Source organism: Ascaphus truei, chromosome 5 (assembly GCF_040206685.1).
Source record: "Ascaphus truei isolate aAscTru1 chromosome 5, aAscTru1.hap1, whole genome shotgun sequence".
Lineage (NCBI taxonomy): Eukaryota > Metazoa > Chordata > Amphibia > Anura > Ascaphidae > Ascaphus > Ascaphus truei.
Genome location: NC_134487.1, coordinates 130,832,504 through 130,851,664, shown reverse-complemented (window position 1 = coordinate 130,851,664; position 19,161 = coordinate 130,832,504). Strand labels below are relative to the sequence as shown.

At 43.9% G+C, this 19,161-nt stretch overlaps 1 protein-coding gene across 4 annotated transcripts in view; it reads left to right on the top strand.

Moving 5' to 3' along the window:
• Positions 1 to 19,161, top strand: part of LOC142495379 (hexokinase-2-like) — an 82,493-nt gene that overhangs the window by 25,949 nt on the left and 37,383 nt on the right. For all 4 annotated transcript variants that reach the window (XM_075600790.1, XM_075600791.1, XM_075600794.1 and 1 more), the window contains exons 2-3: positions 6,598 to 6,660; positions 14,834 to 14,996. In XM_075600790.1, coding sequence (XP_075456905.1) covers positions 6,598 to 6,660; positions 14,834 to 14,996 — 226 coding nt within the window. The remainder of the gene's footprint in view (positions 1 to 6,597; positions 6,661 to 14,833; positions 14,997 to 19,161) is intronic.

Here is a 19,161-nt window from a genome sequence, read left to right as displayed (position 1 = left end):
GCTTTATGCTCCAGTGCTGGAGGCAGTTGAAGTACACGGCATTGTGTTCACATCTTCGGCAGCCTTCTGTCTGCTGATTACAATGCCTCAATATGTATTTATTAATCCACAGCCAGCACAATGTCTTATTTATGGGCAGAACAGTAGGAGAGTTAATGGAATCTGACGTTTTAGGATTTAAATAGCAGGGTGTGCTCCAGGTTTAATGTACTTGGCATAGGGGGTAATAGTAGATCAAACGAGACTGAGCCCAGGGCAGTGTCCGTACCAGTATTTGGGCTCAGTTCTGTGAACGTAGAGTGTGTAGCGGGACAGTTTTAAGTGCTGTAACAATGCTGCTCATGTAGAGTTAATAATCGACTCGCAGGTTCTAAATCAAGGCAGATCTGTGTCTACAAGAAAGTAGCAGGAAGTTGAAGTGCAGTAGCAGAGCATACAGTACATGTGGCTGTGTTACTAGTTTAGCTGGGGTTTCATTATAATTGAGATGCTGTTACAGAGCTCTATATTTGAAGTTAGAACTACAACAGCAGGGTGTGTTACACGTTACACATAGCAGGGTTGAGCAGTAGCAGCAGATCTGTAAGTGAATGAGTCAGCACTCAAAAACAGAGGGTCCTACAGGCTCGATTAACCTCTTTAGTGTGGGGAAGGGCCAGCAACATATTGCAGATGGGAGTGGAATCGTTTGCAGGAATATAGTTCTGACACATTTTTTTTAGGGATTAACAAGAAACGTGTTTATGATGCACTTGGAATGGGTCTTGAATTCTAAATAGAACTAAATATTTCCTACCATATTTCCTTGTTTGAAGCTCAATTATATCTTGTAGTTGGGATTTCAATAATTGTTTCTTTGCGTTGGGTCCTAAACAATGGAGGAAAGAACCCCAGTAGAGCACTCATACACTGTGTTGAGATGATGGTGTACATTTAAAACTAAACTTTATTAGAAATATAGTAAAACAATGGGGATTAAAATAGGATTAAACTCTGTATCACTACGCTTAATTACCTAACCGATATGATAGTCCCCAGGTAGGTAGTCGTTATTGAAGTGTTGCTTGAGTACACTAGCCCCCGGCCACCTTAATTAGGGAAGCCTGGGGGAAAGCTAGATTGAGGGATTATAAATACTATTCTTATATGGAATGCCAATTATATACTTGTAGTGCATTGGTGCAATATTGTTGAAATGACACTGCTAATGGTGGGTTGATTGCACAGCCTGTAGTTAGCAATAGAGTGTCATTTAAATCTTGATAAGATAATGCACCTATGTTCCCTTAGGGTTAAATGAACAGTGTAAATGACTGCCCCAAGGATACACAACAGCTATAGCTCTAGATCATATTGTTAAGACCTCGGCTCTAGCTGATATTACACAGTGTAGTTATAATAAAGTGTGCTGCACTTCTAAAACCTGTTGCTAACTGCAGTAGGTGATAGATTAAATAGAGCACCGTATAGACAAATGGTGGCAGTTGCTATATAATCTGCCCCAGACCTGAAGGGTGTGCTATTTAACCATATAAGATTGTGAACTGATTTAATCAGTAGATTGAAATAAACATAATCTCTGATAAAGAGCACCATGTGTATACTGATTGCTATACCTGGAAATCCCTGTATGGGAGTTACTGTGCAGAGTAGTTGGTGTATAAGTGTAAAAACAATTCAGCTCAGCAAGTGTAGAACATGAACAGTATCTTAACAGCCCTGATTAGAGCTACTCTGCTGTAACAGTGAATGGTAGTGAGCAACAGCACAGGTAAGTATACTCTACAGCTGCTGTATAGCTTGTCAGTATATATATATATATATATATAATCCCTAGAAAAGGAGGCTCCCTTAGATCAGCGGTGCGCAAAGTGGGGGGCGCGACCCCCAGGGGGGGCGGGAGATTGTGCTGGGGGGGCGCGGGCAGTTGCAGAGGCCCCGCGCTCTTCCCCCAGGCATTTAAATTAAATGCCGGGGGATCGCGTGAGGCCCCTGCAACTGTTTACTTACCGGGATTCAGCCGTCTGTGTTGCGTCACCATGGCAACGCGGCGTCAATAGACGCCGCGGCATCATGTGACCTGACGTCACACGCCCACGCAGCGTCATCTGACGCGGCTGAAGGAAGGCAGGGGGGCGCGAGAGCCGGGGCAGAGAGACAGGGGGGCGCAGCACAAAAAGTTTGCGCTTCCCTGCCTTAGACCATCGGGTAATACAGGAGTGTAAACTGTGCAGGAGCTGAGTCTCTGCGCTGCCTGCTCTGTCATTAAGCATAGATAGCAGCGTCTGTGTGAGGGCTCAGTGCCTGCACTCTAATCAGGGCTGTTAAGATACTGTTCATGTTCTACACTTGCTGAGCTGAATTATTTTTTACACTTATACACCAACTACTCTGCACAGTAACTCCCATACAGGGATTTCCAGGTATAGCAATCAGTATACACATGGTGCTCTTTATCAGAGATTAGGTTTATTTCAATCTACTGATTAAGTCAGTTCACAATCTTATATGGTTAAATAGCACACCCTTCAGGTCTGGGGCAGATTATATAGCAACTGCCACCATTTGTCTATACGGTGCTCTATTTAATCTATCACCTACTGCAGTTAGCAACAGGTTTTAGAAGTGCAGCACACTTTATTATAACTACACTGTGTAATATCAGCTAGAGCGAGATGTCTTAACAATATGACCTAGAGCTATAGCTGCTGTGTATCCTTGGGGCAGTAATTTACACTGTTCATTTAACCCTAAGGGAACATAGGTGCATTATCTTATCAAGATTTAAATGACACTCTATTGCTAACTACAGGCTGTGCAATCAACCCACCATTAGCAGTGTCATTTCAACAATATTGCACCAATGCACTACAAGTATATAATTGGCATTCCATATAAGAATAGTATTTATAATCCCTCAATCTAGCTTTCCCCCAGGCTTCCCTAATTAAGGTGGCTGGGGGCTAGTGTACTCAAGCAACACTTCAATAACGACTACCTACCTGGGGACTATCATATCGGTTAGGTAATTAAGCGTAGTGATACAGAGTTTAATCCTATTTTAATCCCCATTGTTTTACTATGTTTCTAATAAAGTTTAATTTAAAATTTACACTCATCTCAACACAGTGTATGAGTGCTCTACTGGGGTTCTTTCCTCCATTGTTTATTATTCTTATATTGCCCCATCAGCACCTACACCCATCATTATTAAGTAACTATTGCAAGCAGTAGCGGGGGTTTCTCTATAGTTTATTTGCGTTGGGTCCTGTCATTTTCCATATGTAGCCCTGTTTCCCCTAGAACACAGCAAGGCTACTAATGGTTAACCTGTTGGCTCACAGGGCCTGAGCCTCTGCCACGGAGAGCCTGGGGTGATATATATTACCTCTTACTAGATGCAGCGCCTCTACCTGGGAGGGATCCCAACAGAGTGGGAGTTGTTCCTCACAGGACACCAATATAATGAGATACACACTGGATGTACAATAACAAATACCTTTACTAGCGATACACTGTGACCTTATATGCGTACACATCACATACTCCTTCCCACTAGAGACACAACTACCCAAAGCGTCTCGCAGGACGCAACCCTCCACCGTGTTTCCCACACGGTGTCCAATGTCCCACACCCAAACCCCAATGTGTGGTGACCGCGCTGCCACTATGTAGAGAGTATATAGTTGGTGCAGTTGGTGTATGTGATTACCTGCCGAGCGCTCCTGCGCTCGGGCCAGCAGACATCTTCGAAAAGGATCCGCAGACACGCGATACCTTCCGCGACGTCCTTTCAGGCGATCCCACCCAGATATATTATGTCTGTCTCTGAAGAGACCTGTTCCCAAACCTCTGTTAGGGAAATGCAGCGACCGCTGTGTCCCAGACTATGCACACTAATGGGGCAGGTTCCCTATTCTAGGGCCTATCCCTACAGCAACCACAAGCTGTATGTGACTCATGGCCTACTTGGGGCCTAGAGGCGTCTCTGGCCTAGTGTAGAGGCTACTTGCCTCTCTACACATACAGCTCCTACCCCCTTCCCTTCCTGGTCTCGACTGACAACGTGCTCCCCTGCGCAACCTCCTATATCCTTCCTGGAAGGATCCTAGTGCCCTATTAGCTCCCTGGCACCATGTAGTCGGTCCTGGCACTCATGGGACTTGTAGTCCCCTGCTCTAGCCCTCTTCTGATAGGTCCGGGCTTCGCGCGCTACAGCGCTAACTCCCTGCGCAAACCTCAAAATGGCGACGCCCTGAACGTTCGGGCCGCCGCAGAGCCTCCTAAGTACCAGAGCGCTCCCTGCACTCGCTGGCAACCTGCCTAACGCTCCCACTGCAGCGGAGGTAAGGACAGACCTGGGGACCTGGCTACACATACAAGTTAGTTATTGATGTGGGATGCTGTCACGGGAGACCAGGTTTATTGTACACCTTTACCAGGATCATTCATTGAGCAAAACAAGATAGTGAAATAAATTGTAATTTGTTCACAGAAATAGGCATACACACAGTGGAACACTGGGGAACTGGGGGTCGAAAACTAGACTTGTCTTGGTGCAGGGAACTCTAAATAAGAGTTTTACCCTGACCGGGGCTTAGCCCGGAATCTCCTGGTTCCCAAATTGGCGTGAAGTTCCACACACCACCGCTCCCTTCTCTTCTGAGAACTTGGACTTTCTCTTGATCGGGTGTTAGTACAAAACTGCTGGAACTAAAATCAGCTTGCAATCCCAGCCGCGACTGCTACTGTGCATTCTATTTTGAGAACTTGGTCCCAAAAAGACGGACTTAGTCTCTGGCGGGCAGACTTTTCAGCTTCAAAACGAAGCCGGTAGCTCTGCTTTTCGCACAAGACCATCTTTGAAAAGCCTGCTCGCACTTCTACCGCTAGAAATCTCTAACCTGATTGGCTCAGGGTTTCTTATAGTATTTGGAGCTCCATTCACAAAATACTACAGCCAATCAGCGCGTGGGAACTTTCTCAGTAGCCAATCAGAGCGAAACCGGTACAGAAAGCTGGGTTAGTGGGGAATCTGAATCTGTCAAGGGGCATGCGCAAGTTTGCCACCTCTGTCCCTGGCTATCTCATGCCACCCGCTGGGTCAGGCTCCTCCAGGTCTGGCAGGACAAATGGCAGCCCGGACGACTACCATTGTTCCCAGGACGTGGGTACTTGAGCCCTTTCCTGCCACCCGAATGGCTTTCACACCTCTGGCAGGTTCTGGCTACTTTGTACTCAGATGTCGACTAGACTTACTGGCACCAACTTGGTAGCCCTGACAGTCTGTGTGGGCATTGGTTCCAAAAGTCCAAGCTCATAAACAGTGCACAACAGTACATTACAGCATGATTACAGTATTAATAAAAATATACCTTAATACCATTCCAAGTCTCTGAGTATGGGGAAGAGAATAGAAAGCTGCACTTTTATTTCTACTAGCCTTTATTCCCCACACACTATCTTTTAGACTTAGACTGGACTCTGAGTGTCCCCTCACAACCTTATGAATTCTTGGAGCACCCATGAACCCCTATATAGGTTCTGGGCTACCTGGGCATTAACTGGGGTATCCCCCTTAACCTAGGGACCCCTTTAGTTATAGGGACACTTTTCAACCCTTTGCCCCATTTACCTTTCTGAGCTATGCTGAAGCAGGGAACCCTAGTGGTGAGTCGCGCAAGCGTTTTCAAAGGGAGATATTGCCCGGACAATGTGCCTACAAGTATCCGAGAATCAGGTATGATTCCCGGGTACATTTTTAGGGGAACCGACAACTCTGGACCCGAATTACCTAGGCACATTCTGACAGCAATTCCGCCGCAAACCCACCCTTGAAACTCATGCCTCAGCAATCCCTGCTCACTGGCATGCCTGGAAAGGTAAAAACACAAACATTCTTTATTAACGCAAATGACAGGTTATGCATATAACGTTACTGAGCTCAAGAGCTGACTCTTCTTGAGCCCTTATTTCGGATCAGGGGTAACCAAAACAGGACTTGACCTTTATTAAGTGCCTGGTTACCCCCTCACCGTCATAGATGCGACTTGGAAGGGCAGCTGTGTTAGACCTAGTTTTCACTCCTCAGAAACATGCACAGTTTTCTATTCCTTTGTATGCTCTTACTCAATCAGGGTTTTCAGTTTCACATCCTGTTTTTTTTGTGTCGTGGGACGTAACTGAATGCTTATTTTGAAATAATTACATATTAAACCTTCCCGGTTCCAACAGCTTACTGTAAGGGCAGGTCAGACTATCAACCCATCGTCACACAGTATCTGTCTGATACAAGGCATCTATTTTTGTAGCGCTCTAGTAAACTAGTGGTTGGTAACTTCCCCTTGACATTTTGGGGTGGACAGGGATAGCATTAGTCTTATGATGTGGTGGTGAGAAGTCCCACCTCAGGGGTTGCACATCGCATGTTCTTTGAAGTTTTTCTCTCTGCGATACTGACACTGCTCCTTTCACATTATTTATTCCATTGCATTGAATTATAATTTTTGTCCCCTTGGCACGATCGTACAGTATCTGCTGTCTTTCTGTTTTCTCCATTATCCATTCCTGCTCGCCTTCTGCTGTTTGCTGCGCCAGATACATCAAGCGATGGCACTCCCAGGAGCCTTTGCGACTCTGCAACCCTTCACTGATGATGAGGTAAGCACAAGATCATGGTGTGTATGGGGTAGAGAGGATGTATTGTGCCCCGCTGCATTATACAAAGTACAATAATATTGCAATGGGGATAAAGTATAGAATGTAATTTCATGCCTGAAAATCTTTACCCCCTGAGGAGTAAAAAAAAAAAAAAGGGGGGGGACTTAGTCACATAGGCACATGGCAATATGTTTTATTGAACTGCACTTTAACCCCGTCAGTGTCAGAGAGATCTGCCACACATTACTAACCTGTATGGTACAGGCTTGTCTGGCACTGAAGGTATCCATTTAACCCTTTGGGTGCCCCAAGACGTAGCCCTTACGTCATTGGGTCTGGCACTCCAGGGGCCCCATGAGATCGTGGCTACGTCACGACTGCAGTGTCTATGTCATGGCTTGTGTGCTGTGCTCCATATAGGTTGGAGGATTCCTTCCTCTTGTATGTATGTATTGTATGTCTTTATTTATATAGCGCCATTAATGTAAATAGCGCTTCACAGCAGTAATATACGTGACAATCATATAAATAACAAATAATATAAATAACACATAATGGGGAGAAGTGCTTCAGACATAAAAAAGTAACATTTAGGAAGAGGAGTCCCTGCTCCGAGGAGCTTACAATCTAATTCATTGGTAGGAAGAACATATAGAGACAGTAGGATGGCGTTCTGGTTAGTGTGTCTGCAAGGGGCCAAGGTTTATGTATGAGGTGTTAATTATCAGCCATGGAGCTACTCATATGCTTCCTTAAGCAGTTGTGTTTTGAGGTGGGTCTTAAATGTGGATAGAGAGAGTGCTAGTCGGATATTGAGAGGAAGGGCATTCCAGAGGTGTGGGGCAGTCAGTGAGAGGTTTAAGGCGGCGAGAGGGCTTTAGCTACAAAAGGGCTAGAGAGAAGACCTCCTTGAGCAGAACGCAAGAGTCGGGATTGTGTATAGCGGGAAATTAGGGCTGAGATGTAAGTAGGAGCAGAAGAGTGTAAAGCTTTAAAAGTGAGGAGGAGAATTTAGTGTGTGATACAGGATTTGATAGGAAGCCAGTAGAGGGATTTCAGCAGGGGAAACGCTGAGACAAGTTTCTGAAATAGTAGAGTGATTCTGGCAGCAGCATTTTAGGATATATTGTAGGGGAGACAGGTGAGAGGCAGGAAGGCCGGACAGCAGAATGTTACAGTAATCGAGATGGGAGAGAATGAGGGCCTGAGCCAGAGTTTTTGCTGTCGAGCACCACAGGAAAGGGTGTATCTTAGTGATATTGCGGAGGAAAAAACTACAGTTTTTTTGCTACCTTTTGAATATGAGAAAGGAGTCGAGTGTGACCGCTAGTCAGAGTGCTTTGGCTACTGGATGGATTATAGCACTTCAAACAGTAATGTGAAAGAAGGTAGTAAGGCCAGGTTTGGGAGGAAATATGAGGAGCTCTGTTTTTGCCATGTTAAGTTTAAGTCGTCGTAGGGCCATCCAGGATGATGTAGCCGAGAGACATTCCGAAACTTTAGTCTGTACAGCAGGTGTAAGGTCAGGGGTAGAAAAGTAAATGTGTGTGTCATCAGAAAAGAGGTGATATTTGAACCCAAGAGATGTGATTAGATCACAAAGAGGGAGTGTGGAAAGAGAAAAGTGAAGGGGTCCCAGGACAGAGCCCTGGGACCCCAATAGAGAGATCGATAGAGGAGGTGTTAGCAAATGAGACACTGAAAGTACGATGGGAGAGGTAGGATGAGATCCAGGATAGCTCTTTGTTACGAATGCCAAGAGTATGGAGAATGTGAAGGAGAAGAGGGTGGTCCACAGTATCAAATGCTGCAGAGAGGTCGAGTAATATGAGCAGAGTGTAATGACCTCAGCCTTTGGCAGCATTGAGGTCATTAGTTAGTTATTTTAGTGAGGGCTGTTTCAGTGGAGTGAGCAGTGCGGAAGCCAGATTGTAGAGGGTCTGGGAGAGAATAGGCGTTCAGGGATGCCGCAATCACGTGAGATTAAAACCTCCATTTTTCTTTCCCCTGGAGGAGACAAACTGCAGCATTTGCCCTGGTAACTATCTCGGGAACCAGGGGTACCTGGCGCTGAAATGAACGCAGCCCAGCTCCAGAGACCCCCTGCTTCCTATACATGTAAAAAAAGGAAGAAAAAATAAATCTAGCAGGAGGAACTGCTCCTTTAATTAACTGGATTAAAGCTACAGTACAGAAGAATTTTTTTTGAAGATGCTCTGATAAGAAGCTTCCTGTTTCTTGCTGGTCACAGTATTTCCCGCTGCTCCAAGCCTCTCTGTGATCTACTGGGGCAAAAACAAACATGCTTATACAAAAAGAGGAGTGCAGAGAAAAAACTCTATTAGAAGAAAATTCCTTTATATGATTATATGTAGTACATCAAAAACGTACATATAATAAAATGGCATTGCTGGCATCCCTCCCTCGCATCACAGTCTGTTGGAACTGTGGGACCCATGGGTCACTTCCTAGGTCTGCTCTCTGTACTCTGCTCTCACAAGAGCACCAAACGGCCACCTTGCCAAAGGCCGCCTGACTACAATCCCCAGAGTGCACCGCGTGTCGTGTGAATATCGCGAGAGCTGCTGCTTACTGTAGCTAGAGCAGCGCTCCCAGAAATTCATAGCGAACGGAGGAAGAATCACAATGTCCCGACGGGTGATCTCACCACGTCCTGCACTTGGACACTGAAACAGCCTTTTCTCCTACGCGTTTCACGTTTTTCCACGCTTCGGCAGGAGGTATTTTTTGCATGCTGGGAACTGTCCCCTTTATACGGACAGATATCGTTCTATTGGCCCAGGCATTGAAACGGACAGTGCAGCCATTGGACAGTTACTCCTGTGTACACACACAACATTAATTGGCAACATTTACTTACATTCACAAAGAACATATTACACATTATAAACACATTAAAACAATAAAATATGAAAGGCAGAAAATGTTAAAAAAGAAAAATAAAAAAAAAGCTACGTACCCAGAAAAAGTGATAGGAAAATGAAATCCTGTTGGGAACACTATTTCCTATTAATTGTTTTATCAATCACATCAGCACCTAGACTATACCATAAAAATTCCTACCCTAGATTAAAAATGGAAATTGTGAATACACTACAAAGCCACATTCAATATCTGTGTTCACACATTTCCCCCTTGATGGTATTGGTCTATTTGGGGACCAAATAGAAGAAGGACAAAAGGAAAGGGGGGGGGGGGAGGGGAGAAAGTGGAGGGGGTAGGGGGGAAAAGAAAGATGGACTTGAAATGTGGGGGAAGGGGAGGGGGGAAAGAAAAAGGACAAGTGGAATGGAGGGAAAAGGGGAGGGGGAAGAGGGGAAGGGGGAGAGGGAAGAAAAGGGGGGGAAAGGACCAACTACTATACCCCATAAATAACCTATACCTAACTAAATATTCTCTAATTTAGGTCCACTTTAAAAAAAATTATACAATATGCCGGGACGCCTTCACTGCCGGCCTGCCTTTGGTCACTGAGTAGAGAGGACATGCAGAATAGCAAATTCAAATTAGGCCCTATGAGACACACCTGGGAGACCTGGGCGAAATGCAAACTTAAATTCAAGCTCACCACACCCCAATCTCAACTAATACAAATTCACAAAAATCCAAAATTTCCTCCTGGATGTGAGCCCAGACAATTCGACCAATTCAAAACCAAAAACATCAGGACGATAGCCGACCTCCTGAGCTTTGGGAAGTTCCTGAGCTATCAAAATCTGCAAGCTAAATATGAAATGGTAGGATTAAATGTCTTTAAATACCTACAAATTCGGCACTTTATCCAAACATTGTCCCCAACGTTGAAATTTCCCCCTCTCACCGGATTCGAGCGGCTATGTAGAGAAGCAGGCCACCAACGAGGTCTAATAACACAAATTTGCTTAGAGCTGGAAAGGGCCACAGACCCCCCTCTACATGATTACATGCAGCATTGGGCTGCAGAATTGGATATAGTTATAGACCGAGAGGACTGGGAAAGTATTTGGGAAAATGCTCCAGGAACTTCCATATGTACTACAATCAAAGAAAATATATATAAAATACTGTTCCGCTGGTATCTTACTCCAGTTAGAATAAATCAAATCTACCCACTGGCATCCGACCTATGTTGGAGAGGCTGCGGTCAAAAGGGGGACATGGCCCACATATGGTGGTCATGTCCGGAAATTCAGAAATTCTGGGAAACAACACAAAAACTAATAGAAGAGGTCACAGACCTCACAATACCCATTGACCCGCTGACCTACTTGTTGGCCAGGCCCTTAGACTACCTGGACCGGCCAACGAGAAAATTAGTCTCCTTCATCCTAACGGCGGCTAGATGTGCGGTGGCTGCGGCCTGGAAGAAGGTGTCTCCTCCCTCAAAACAAATAATAATACAAAGAATACAAACAGTAAAGGACATGGAAAGGCTGTCAGCCTTTCTGAAAACCTGGGACCCATGGGAAACCCATATGGCTCTTTTGCGCCGAACTCACCCATAACAACTCAGAAGCACATAAAATGCCACGACACAACCAGGAGCCGACAAGGAGTAGGGGAGCACGACCCATCTCGGTCGTACCCCTTCACCCCCTGCCCCCCCCTCCTCCCCTCCCCACCCCTTCTTCTTTTTCTACACTCACGCCACCCCGATGGGCCAACTAAGGCCAGGGGGGACGTTGAGCCTTTCTTCTTTTCCCCTCAGTTAAAAAAGAGAAAAAAGATGTATTAGGCTCATACTCTGCACCTCTGTATTGTCAACATCCTGTAATAATATGTCTGCCTAATAAAAAAAATTATTAAAAAAAAAAAAATTATAGTGATCCCATTATCTAACTATTAAATTTTTAAAAATCCCTTAAAATTCTAAAAAAAACTATAAAAGAATTAAAAACACTTCATATATCTAAGATCATAAACTAAAAATGCCCGACAGAGACCTAAAAGAGAGAGAGAATAGTAGAGGATCCCACAAACCCCCCCCACCCCCACCCCCCATTCTATTTCAGAAACGGGTGGAGCTCCAGTTGTTCATTCAGTCCCAAAGGGGTCCTACTACATAATGTGTATATCCAAAACTGTTCTCGCTGGAGAAGTTTTAGATCTCTATCTCCCTTCCTAACATCTCTCTTAACCAATTCTAAACCTCTAAAATGCAAACCTTCTGCTGACCCACCATGATGGTCAAGGAAGTGCTGAGATAAATTACGAACCTTTTCCTCTTTATCTAAAAGGTGTCTCGCATTCTTAATGCCATTGACATGTTCCTCATTGTTACCTTTATCGGTCTAATAGTTATCCCAACATAATATTTATTGCAGGGACAGTTAATGACATAAACTACAAAATTGGTAGAACAGGTGATAAATTCACCAATTTTGTATTCTTTCCCTATTCTGCCATCTTTAAAGGTTTTCTCTTGTGTCAAGTATTTGCACATAACACATATTTCCCACACCGATAGTTCCCAATCGGCTTCCCTAGGAAATTATCAATGGAAGTGATCTTATTGGGTGGTTTCAGGGCACTAGGTGCTAGTACACTTTTTAAGGTTCCTAGTTTTTCTGAAGACTACCTTAGGTTTAGGTGGTAGGGTATGTCATAGAATCGGGTCCATTTGGAGAACCTCCCAATGTTTAGAGATCATTTTCTTTATATTGGTTTCCTGCTTACAATAATCTGCAATAAACGTTGGGATTTTATTAAAGTCTGAGATTTTATTTTTATCCTTTGGAATTAACAATGTATCCCTAGGCCTTAAACTACTATTGCTCATGGAGTTATGTATTACATCCGCACTGTAACCCTTATCTCTGTTTAAAGGACCTGTGTTTGTTCCTCACAGTCCAATGGCTCCAAACAATTCCTGCGTACCCTCAGGAATTGTCCATACGGTATGTTATTGAGCCATTGCAGAGAATTATTACTTGTGTAATCAAGGTAGGAATTCACATCTATCTGTTTAAAATGGGGTTTGGTTACAATGCGATGATCCACTGCCTCCAAACGGAGATCTAAGAAGTGAATCCCTATGGTACTAATCTCACCACTAAGGATGATATTCTGATCATTACTGCTCAAAAAGGAGACAAACTCCATCAGGTCTTCACCCAACCCAGACCAAATAATCAGAATATCGTCAATATATCTTCCATAGTAAACAATATGTTGGCAGAATTTGTTGTTGACCCATACAAAATCCTCCTCCTATAGACCCATAAAGAGATCTGCAGAATTTGGAGAAAATCATGTACCCATGGTCATCCCATTGGTCTGGATATAGTACTCTCCCTCAAACAGAAAATAATCATAATCTCAAATAAACATAATATTATCAATAATAAATTGATGTTGTGCAGTGGATGGTGTATTTTGTTTATATAGATAGTGTGCCAAATACTTCTATGTGTAGTAACGTGAAACGCGTAGAGGAAATAAGGCTGTTTCAGTGTCCAAGTGCAGGATGTGGTGAGATCACCCGTCGGGACACTGTGATTCTTCCTCCGTTCGCTGTGAATTTGTGAAACTGCTGCTCTAGCTACAGTAGGCAGCAGCTCTCGCGATATTCACACGACCCGCGGTGCACTTTGGGGATTTTAGTCAGGCTGCCTTTGGCAAGGTGGCCGTTTGGTGCTCTATTGAGAGCAGAGGACAGAGATAGACCTAGGAAGTAACCTGTGGGTCCCACAGTTCCAACAGACAATACCGTACAGGAAATTATAATACAATAAGCACAACAAAGTCAGACAATACCCCATATACTCACACAGACACCTCATGTATGCCCCATATACACACACACAGACACACCATATACACACATACCATATACAAATACACATTTATATTGAACATTTACAAACTCAAAATATACAACATAAACGTGCACATAATGAATGGAACACACAGATGCATTATTAACACATATGCAACACACACAATCTAGGGATGAGCGGCTATGGTGGGCTCTCCAGCGCCATCTGCTCTCTGGAAGTTGTAGTGTTGATGCAGCCGGCAGTCTTGCTCTCCTCCTCCACCTGGCCCAAACCAGGACATTTTAAGAACAGTCCCGGGCCTGATTGATCCAGGTGGCGGGCCATATTTGGCCCGGGGGCCTTACTTTGGACATCCCTGGTATATATCTTCCAAAGCAGCCGTTTGGGACATTTTCAGCTGAAAATCCCTATACACTTCTGTATATGTTTTATTCACTTTTTGACTAAAGTGTACTAAGAGTTGAAACTGTACTGTAACGAACATAGATTTAAAAATGAATGGGTATGTATAGAAAACTTTACAGGTAAAATGTCATATTTTTGACGGGCTATTGCTACAATTCACAAGTGCTTTTTACAAAGCTTCTCGTAAAAGCCAGTTATTTTGTTTTTTAAAATAACAGCAGGAAATAAGTACATTTTTTTTCCATGACCGGTCAAGAGGGCTCTTCCTATCCCCCCACTCACTTCTGTTTTTGTCAATCTCGCACCGCTGACGGGAAGTTTACAAATGGCATTTCAGCAACACTTTGTAACCACAGACGGTCTCTTAACAGAACACTATAAAAATGTACATTGTTCTCTTACTCATGCATACAGGATCACACCACAAAAATCACTTACAGTATAGAGACTATAAAGCCAGAGATGAATGTACATGGAGCTTCCAAACAGGGCATTATGGATGAAAACTCTTCCAGGTCTTTTTAAGTGTAACCTTATCAATGTTTATTAGGTTCTTGCATCTGCAAGTGCATTTTGCTGCAGGGTTATGTAGTACAATGTAATCTGGATCAGGGCACAGTGGTAGTGAAGGGGATAATGCATGTGCACACACACACACACACACACACACACACACACACACACACACACACACACACACACACACACACACACACACACACACACACACACACACACACACACACACACACACACACACACACACACACACACACACACACACACACACACACACACACACATTTGACGTAAACTACAGTTAGTGGAGAAAACTCTTTTTGGGTAAGGAGTCATTGTGCTTGCTTTATTCGATGTACGATATGTAATAAATAAAAATACCAGATGTGCATATATTAGAATTAGTACGTTTATACTTTAGGATGGGAAACAGCAGAAATTGTTTCACGCACCTTTTGTTCCCTCTGCAGCTCGGGCGCTATCTGCAGCCATTCATGCTGTCCCAGGCACAGCTGGAGAAAGTGAGGGACATGATGTTGGATAACATGGAGCGAGGGCTGCGTAACAACCACCAGAAACCATCTACACTTAAAATGCTGCCCACATATGTTCGCTCAACCCCAGATGGCACCGGTATGTCAGCAGTAGGTTATTTCACTGTCACTTCGACATTCTCTTGGATACATATCAGAAATAGGCTAATCCAGTAACTTCTCACTTTGTAGGAATATACACACTCACAGATGTGTGCTAAATTAGTGAAAAAAGCGCTAATACCACTAAACATACATTAATATACCACCAAAATAATAATAATAATAATAATAATAATGTGATACAAAGTGAACTGTCCCGTACAATAAGGTCCAATATAGCTGCCTGAAATGTCCTGCTGGCTGTCTCACAACTAGTTGGATGAACTAGAAAAGACAGACCTTTCTGGCCCTTGGTGGTAGAGAAAAAGAAAGTCTCGAAAAGTTCTTTTCCAATGTGAAAACTGCTGAGATTCTTGTGGATCCGTAATGCACTGGAAACCTCAGAATGTGGAAGACAAGAAAACAAAACATGCCAACATAGTGCATTATCCTTTCAAATGTAAATAATAAGTGGCAACATTAAGCTAAGATCAGGGATGATGACAGAGTAAATGTATAAAAACTACAAATGTAATACAGGCATACCCCGCATTAACGTACGCATTGGGACCGCAGCATGTATGTAAAGCGAAAATGTACTTAAAGTGAAGCACTACCTTTTTCCCACTTATCAATGCATGTACTGTACTGCAAACATCATATACGTGCATAACTGATGTAAATAACGCATTTGTAACAGGCTCTATAGTCTCCCCGCTTGCGCACAGCTTCGGTACAGGTAGGTAGCCGGTATTGCTGTTCAGGACATGCTGACAGGCGCATGCATGAGCTGCCGTTTGCCTATTGAGCGATATGTACTTACTCGCGAGTGTACTTAAAGTGAGTGTCCTTAAACCGGGGTATGCCTGTACTCATATATGAGAAAAATATATATAAAAAAAAGGCCGTATATTATAGTCTACTATAAAACAAATCCACAACATGCACCTAGCACTTTGTCAACATTAATGACCAATGCAGTAAGTAAGTATGGTACAGTACATGTGAATTGACGATTCTACTCCTCCGTCGGATAGAAAAATTGGAATCCTACTTACAGGACGTAACTAGCACATGAGCCTTAGAATGTGTATCACACTGCACTGTGGTGTCGGATCTGTCGATGGTCCTCGCATCTAGCTGGTAGGTCGCACGGCGCTGAATCCTCCGATTCACTGCCGACCGGCCTCTCCAGTGACGTCACCGCTGATGACGGGCATTGTGCGACATCAGCGACTTTGGGTCTGATCATGGGACTTGATGCACGGCCACTCAGCTACTCTGGTTGAGTCATTTTGGTGGGGTATGGGGGTATTTAAGGGATCCACTGGCCATTAGTCTCAAGCACCACCCTGAGGAAGGTCCCACGAGGACCGAAACGTTGGTCATGTTTGTGCTATGTTTATTTTTGAATACAAGTTTTCTTACTTACCTTTGAGTGCTGTCTTGTGTCTGCTCCTGCTGGAGTAGATTATCTCTCTCTCTCTTGTCTCTCTTGTCTCTCTTGTCTCGTCTCTCTTGTCTCCTCTCCTCTCCTCTCTCTCCTCTCTCTCCTCTCTCTCCTCTCTCTCCTCTCTCTCCTCTCTCTCCTCTCCTCTCTCTCCTCTCTCTCGTCTCTCTCGTCTCTCTCGTCTCTCTCGTCTCTCTCGTCTCTCTCGTCTCTCTCGTCTCTCTCTTCTCTCTCTTCTCTCTCTTCTCTCTCTTCTCTCTCTTCTCTCTCTCTTCTCTCTCTCATGCGCCCACTCCATGTGTAAAATCAGCTACACAATTGAATATCCTGAACAAGGTAAAAGAAACAAACTCACAAACATCTGTTGTGTAAAGGCATGTTATGAGCTATGCTCCGTGAGCAGACAGGGCAAGTATCCCGCAACTCCAGCCGCTGATCGTTGTCAGGGACCTAGGCAGGCTATGCCTCCTCACAATGCAGTCCTCCGGCAACCAATGGTAATGGTTGTAGTTCCGCCTTGGCGCGGCGTCTAATCATAGTTTTATTTTGTACATCAATTACAACATGTATATGGTCAACAATTATGCGCTGTCCTACAGTACATCTCTGTTTTTTGATGTGTGTGTATATATATATATATGTATGTATGTAAACAGGCACAGGGCTTACACTCTAATGTATAGATACATACAGAACACTAACCACAGAGCTTATACTATTGTATGGTGAAATACACAAAAAAAATAACATTCTTTACTGGGTCCGGTCTAGTAATCTTGAATGCTATAACTTTAACAAACAAATCGTAAGTCCTTGTCCTTAGGGTGCATCCCTTTTCTTCCTTTATTTGTGTCCCTTCACTCAGCCCTAAGATTTAATTTACTAACTGGTGAACATCAACGTACCTGTACTCCCACGTTGCCCTAGTGCAACGTTGCCCTGAAGGTAGGTACAAGGTGAACTCTGAAGAGGGATGCTCTATTGAAAGAGTAGTCTCCGCAGCCCTTCGCAGTGGAGTAGACCTGAACGAGCCTCGCCGCAGTACTGCTGGCAAGGAAGGGAGAAGGGGCAGGTAACTAGCCGACAAGAGTGAACCCTAACTGGAACGCAAGCCGTGGCCACTTGCACTATACACAACTGGGTCAATCCCTGACTACTAGGCCTTGTGGCCCTTCTGTTTCCAGACAAGGTTCCTGGACTGTGGCCTATACTTCATCTTACTGCCAACAGGAACCCTAACTGGAACATCAACTTTGGGACAGAATTTCGCCCTAGGTCGATGAACTTATCCTATTCCGTACCGGGTCCTACCTCTCACATATGGGGGATAGTTGGAGGGTAGGCTGATTTAGTACTTACAACCCTAAAAGTCACGCAGTGGTGCTGCACAATGTAACGGTTACTGTACGTTATTGGAGGACTCTTTAAGAGCATCTACTAAAATATTGAAAGTTTATATCTACTTGACTTTATTAAACTTTTTTTTTTAATGCATTTTTAGAAAAATCTCTGCATTATGTGTGAAAATGACATCTAACCATGGATAGCATCATAGTCTATAGGTTCTGGCCCCCCCAAAAACATGTTTTGTGTATGTATATACTTCAAATGTTATCATTATTGTGGCTTGAACATTGCTAGCAACAAAGGGTTAAACATGTCACTGCCATTAGTCCTCTTTAGACCCCAGGTGGTACTCACTCATTAATGAAACCACCTGCTCGAGAAGCAAAGGTCAAAGTGTAAGGCCGCGATTATAGTGGCGGTGCACATAGTGCGTGCGATCAAACGCTACAGGTAACAGAGGAGACAAATGAAATAGTTTTTTCAATGCGACGGCCGCGTTACGTGAGCGGCTCGGCCAATGAGGGCGAACCTGCCTGGTGACGCGTCTGCTACGCCTCCCAATCGCCTCCAGCCTCAGTGTGACGCGTGACATCATCTTCTCCGTCGTGCGCACGCCACCACTATAATCGTGGCCTAAGGGTAATTGGGGAGAGAGTACTACTGCTTTTTTGTTGTTGTTTACAAACCTCGGGTACCACTACCTTTTATATACCAAGAGCAGCGCTTTCCTGCAAAATAGGAGGTGCCCCTTAGTTCTGTGACTTTTTGTTTTCAGAATGTGAATATTCTATTATCATTACTGCAGTAATAAAGCCCATCATGCTCAGCCCTAACGTTTAATACGTTTAGGATTTCTTTCAATCAGACACAGTATCACTGCTGTTTTTAAGGCACTGGGAGGGGAGCAGGAATCTGTGGAGGTGGCTATCAAACCAGGGTTAAAAACAGTACCGGCCCCATTGGTAGCAATTGCGGGATATTTCCTTTGATATATATATTTGTGTAGTTTTCATCTGGGAGCTGTTGATAAATACCAGCTACGGTTGGATAACTCCCATTGCTTTGGCTGGCAGGCTTGCATTACAGTTAACATATCTGTGTATCTATATTGGTGAGAAATGAGAAATGAGAGTTGACACATCTCTTTTGATAAAATCATTTTGAAGGTATAGTGTATATGTAAATGTATCATGCTGTAAAAATGATGACAGATTAGTTCTGAAAAAGACATTCATCTGAGCTACAGTAAGAAAAGTATTTTAGGCCTGCTCTCCACCTCAGTGCAGTGTATATATTATATTCTGTAGTGAAAGGCAATATTGAACAGACATGTACACGTCTATGTTCTATTGTGAAACATCTTTTT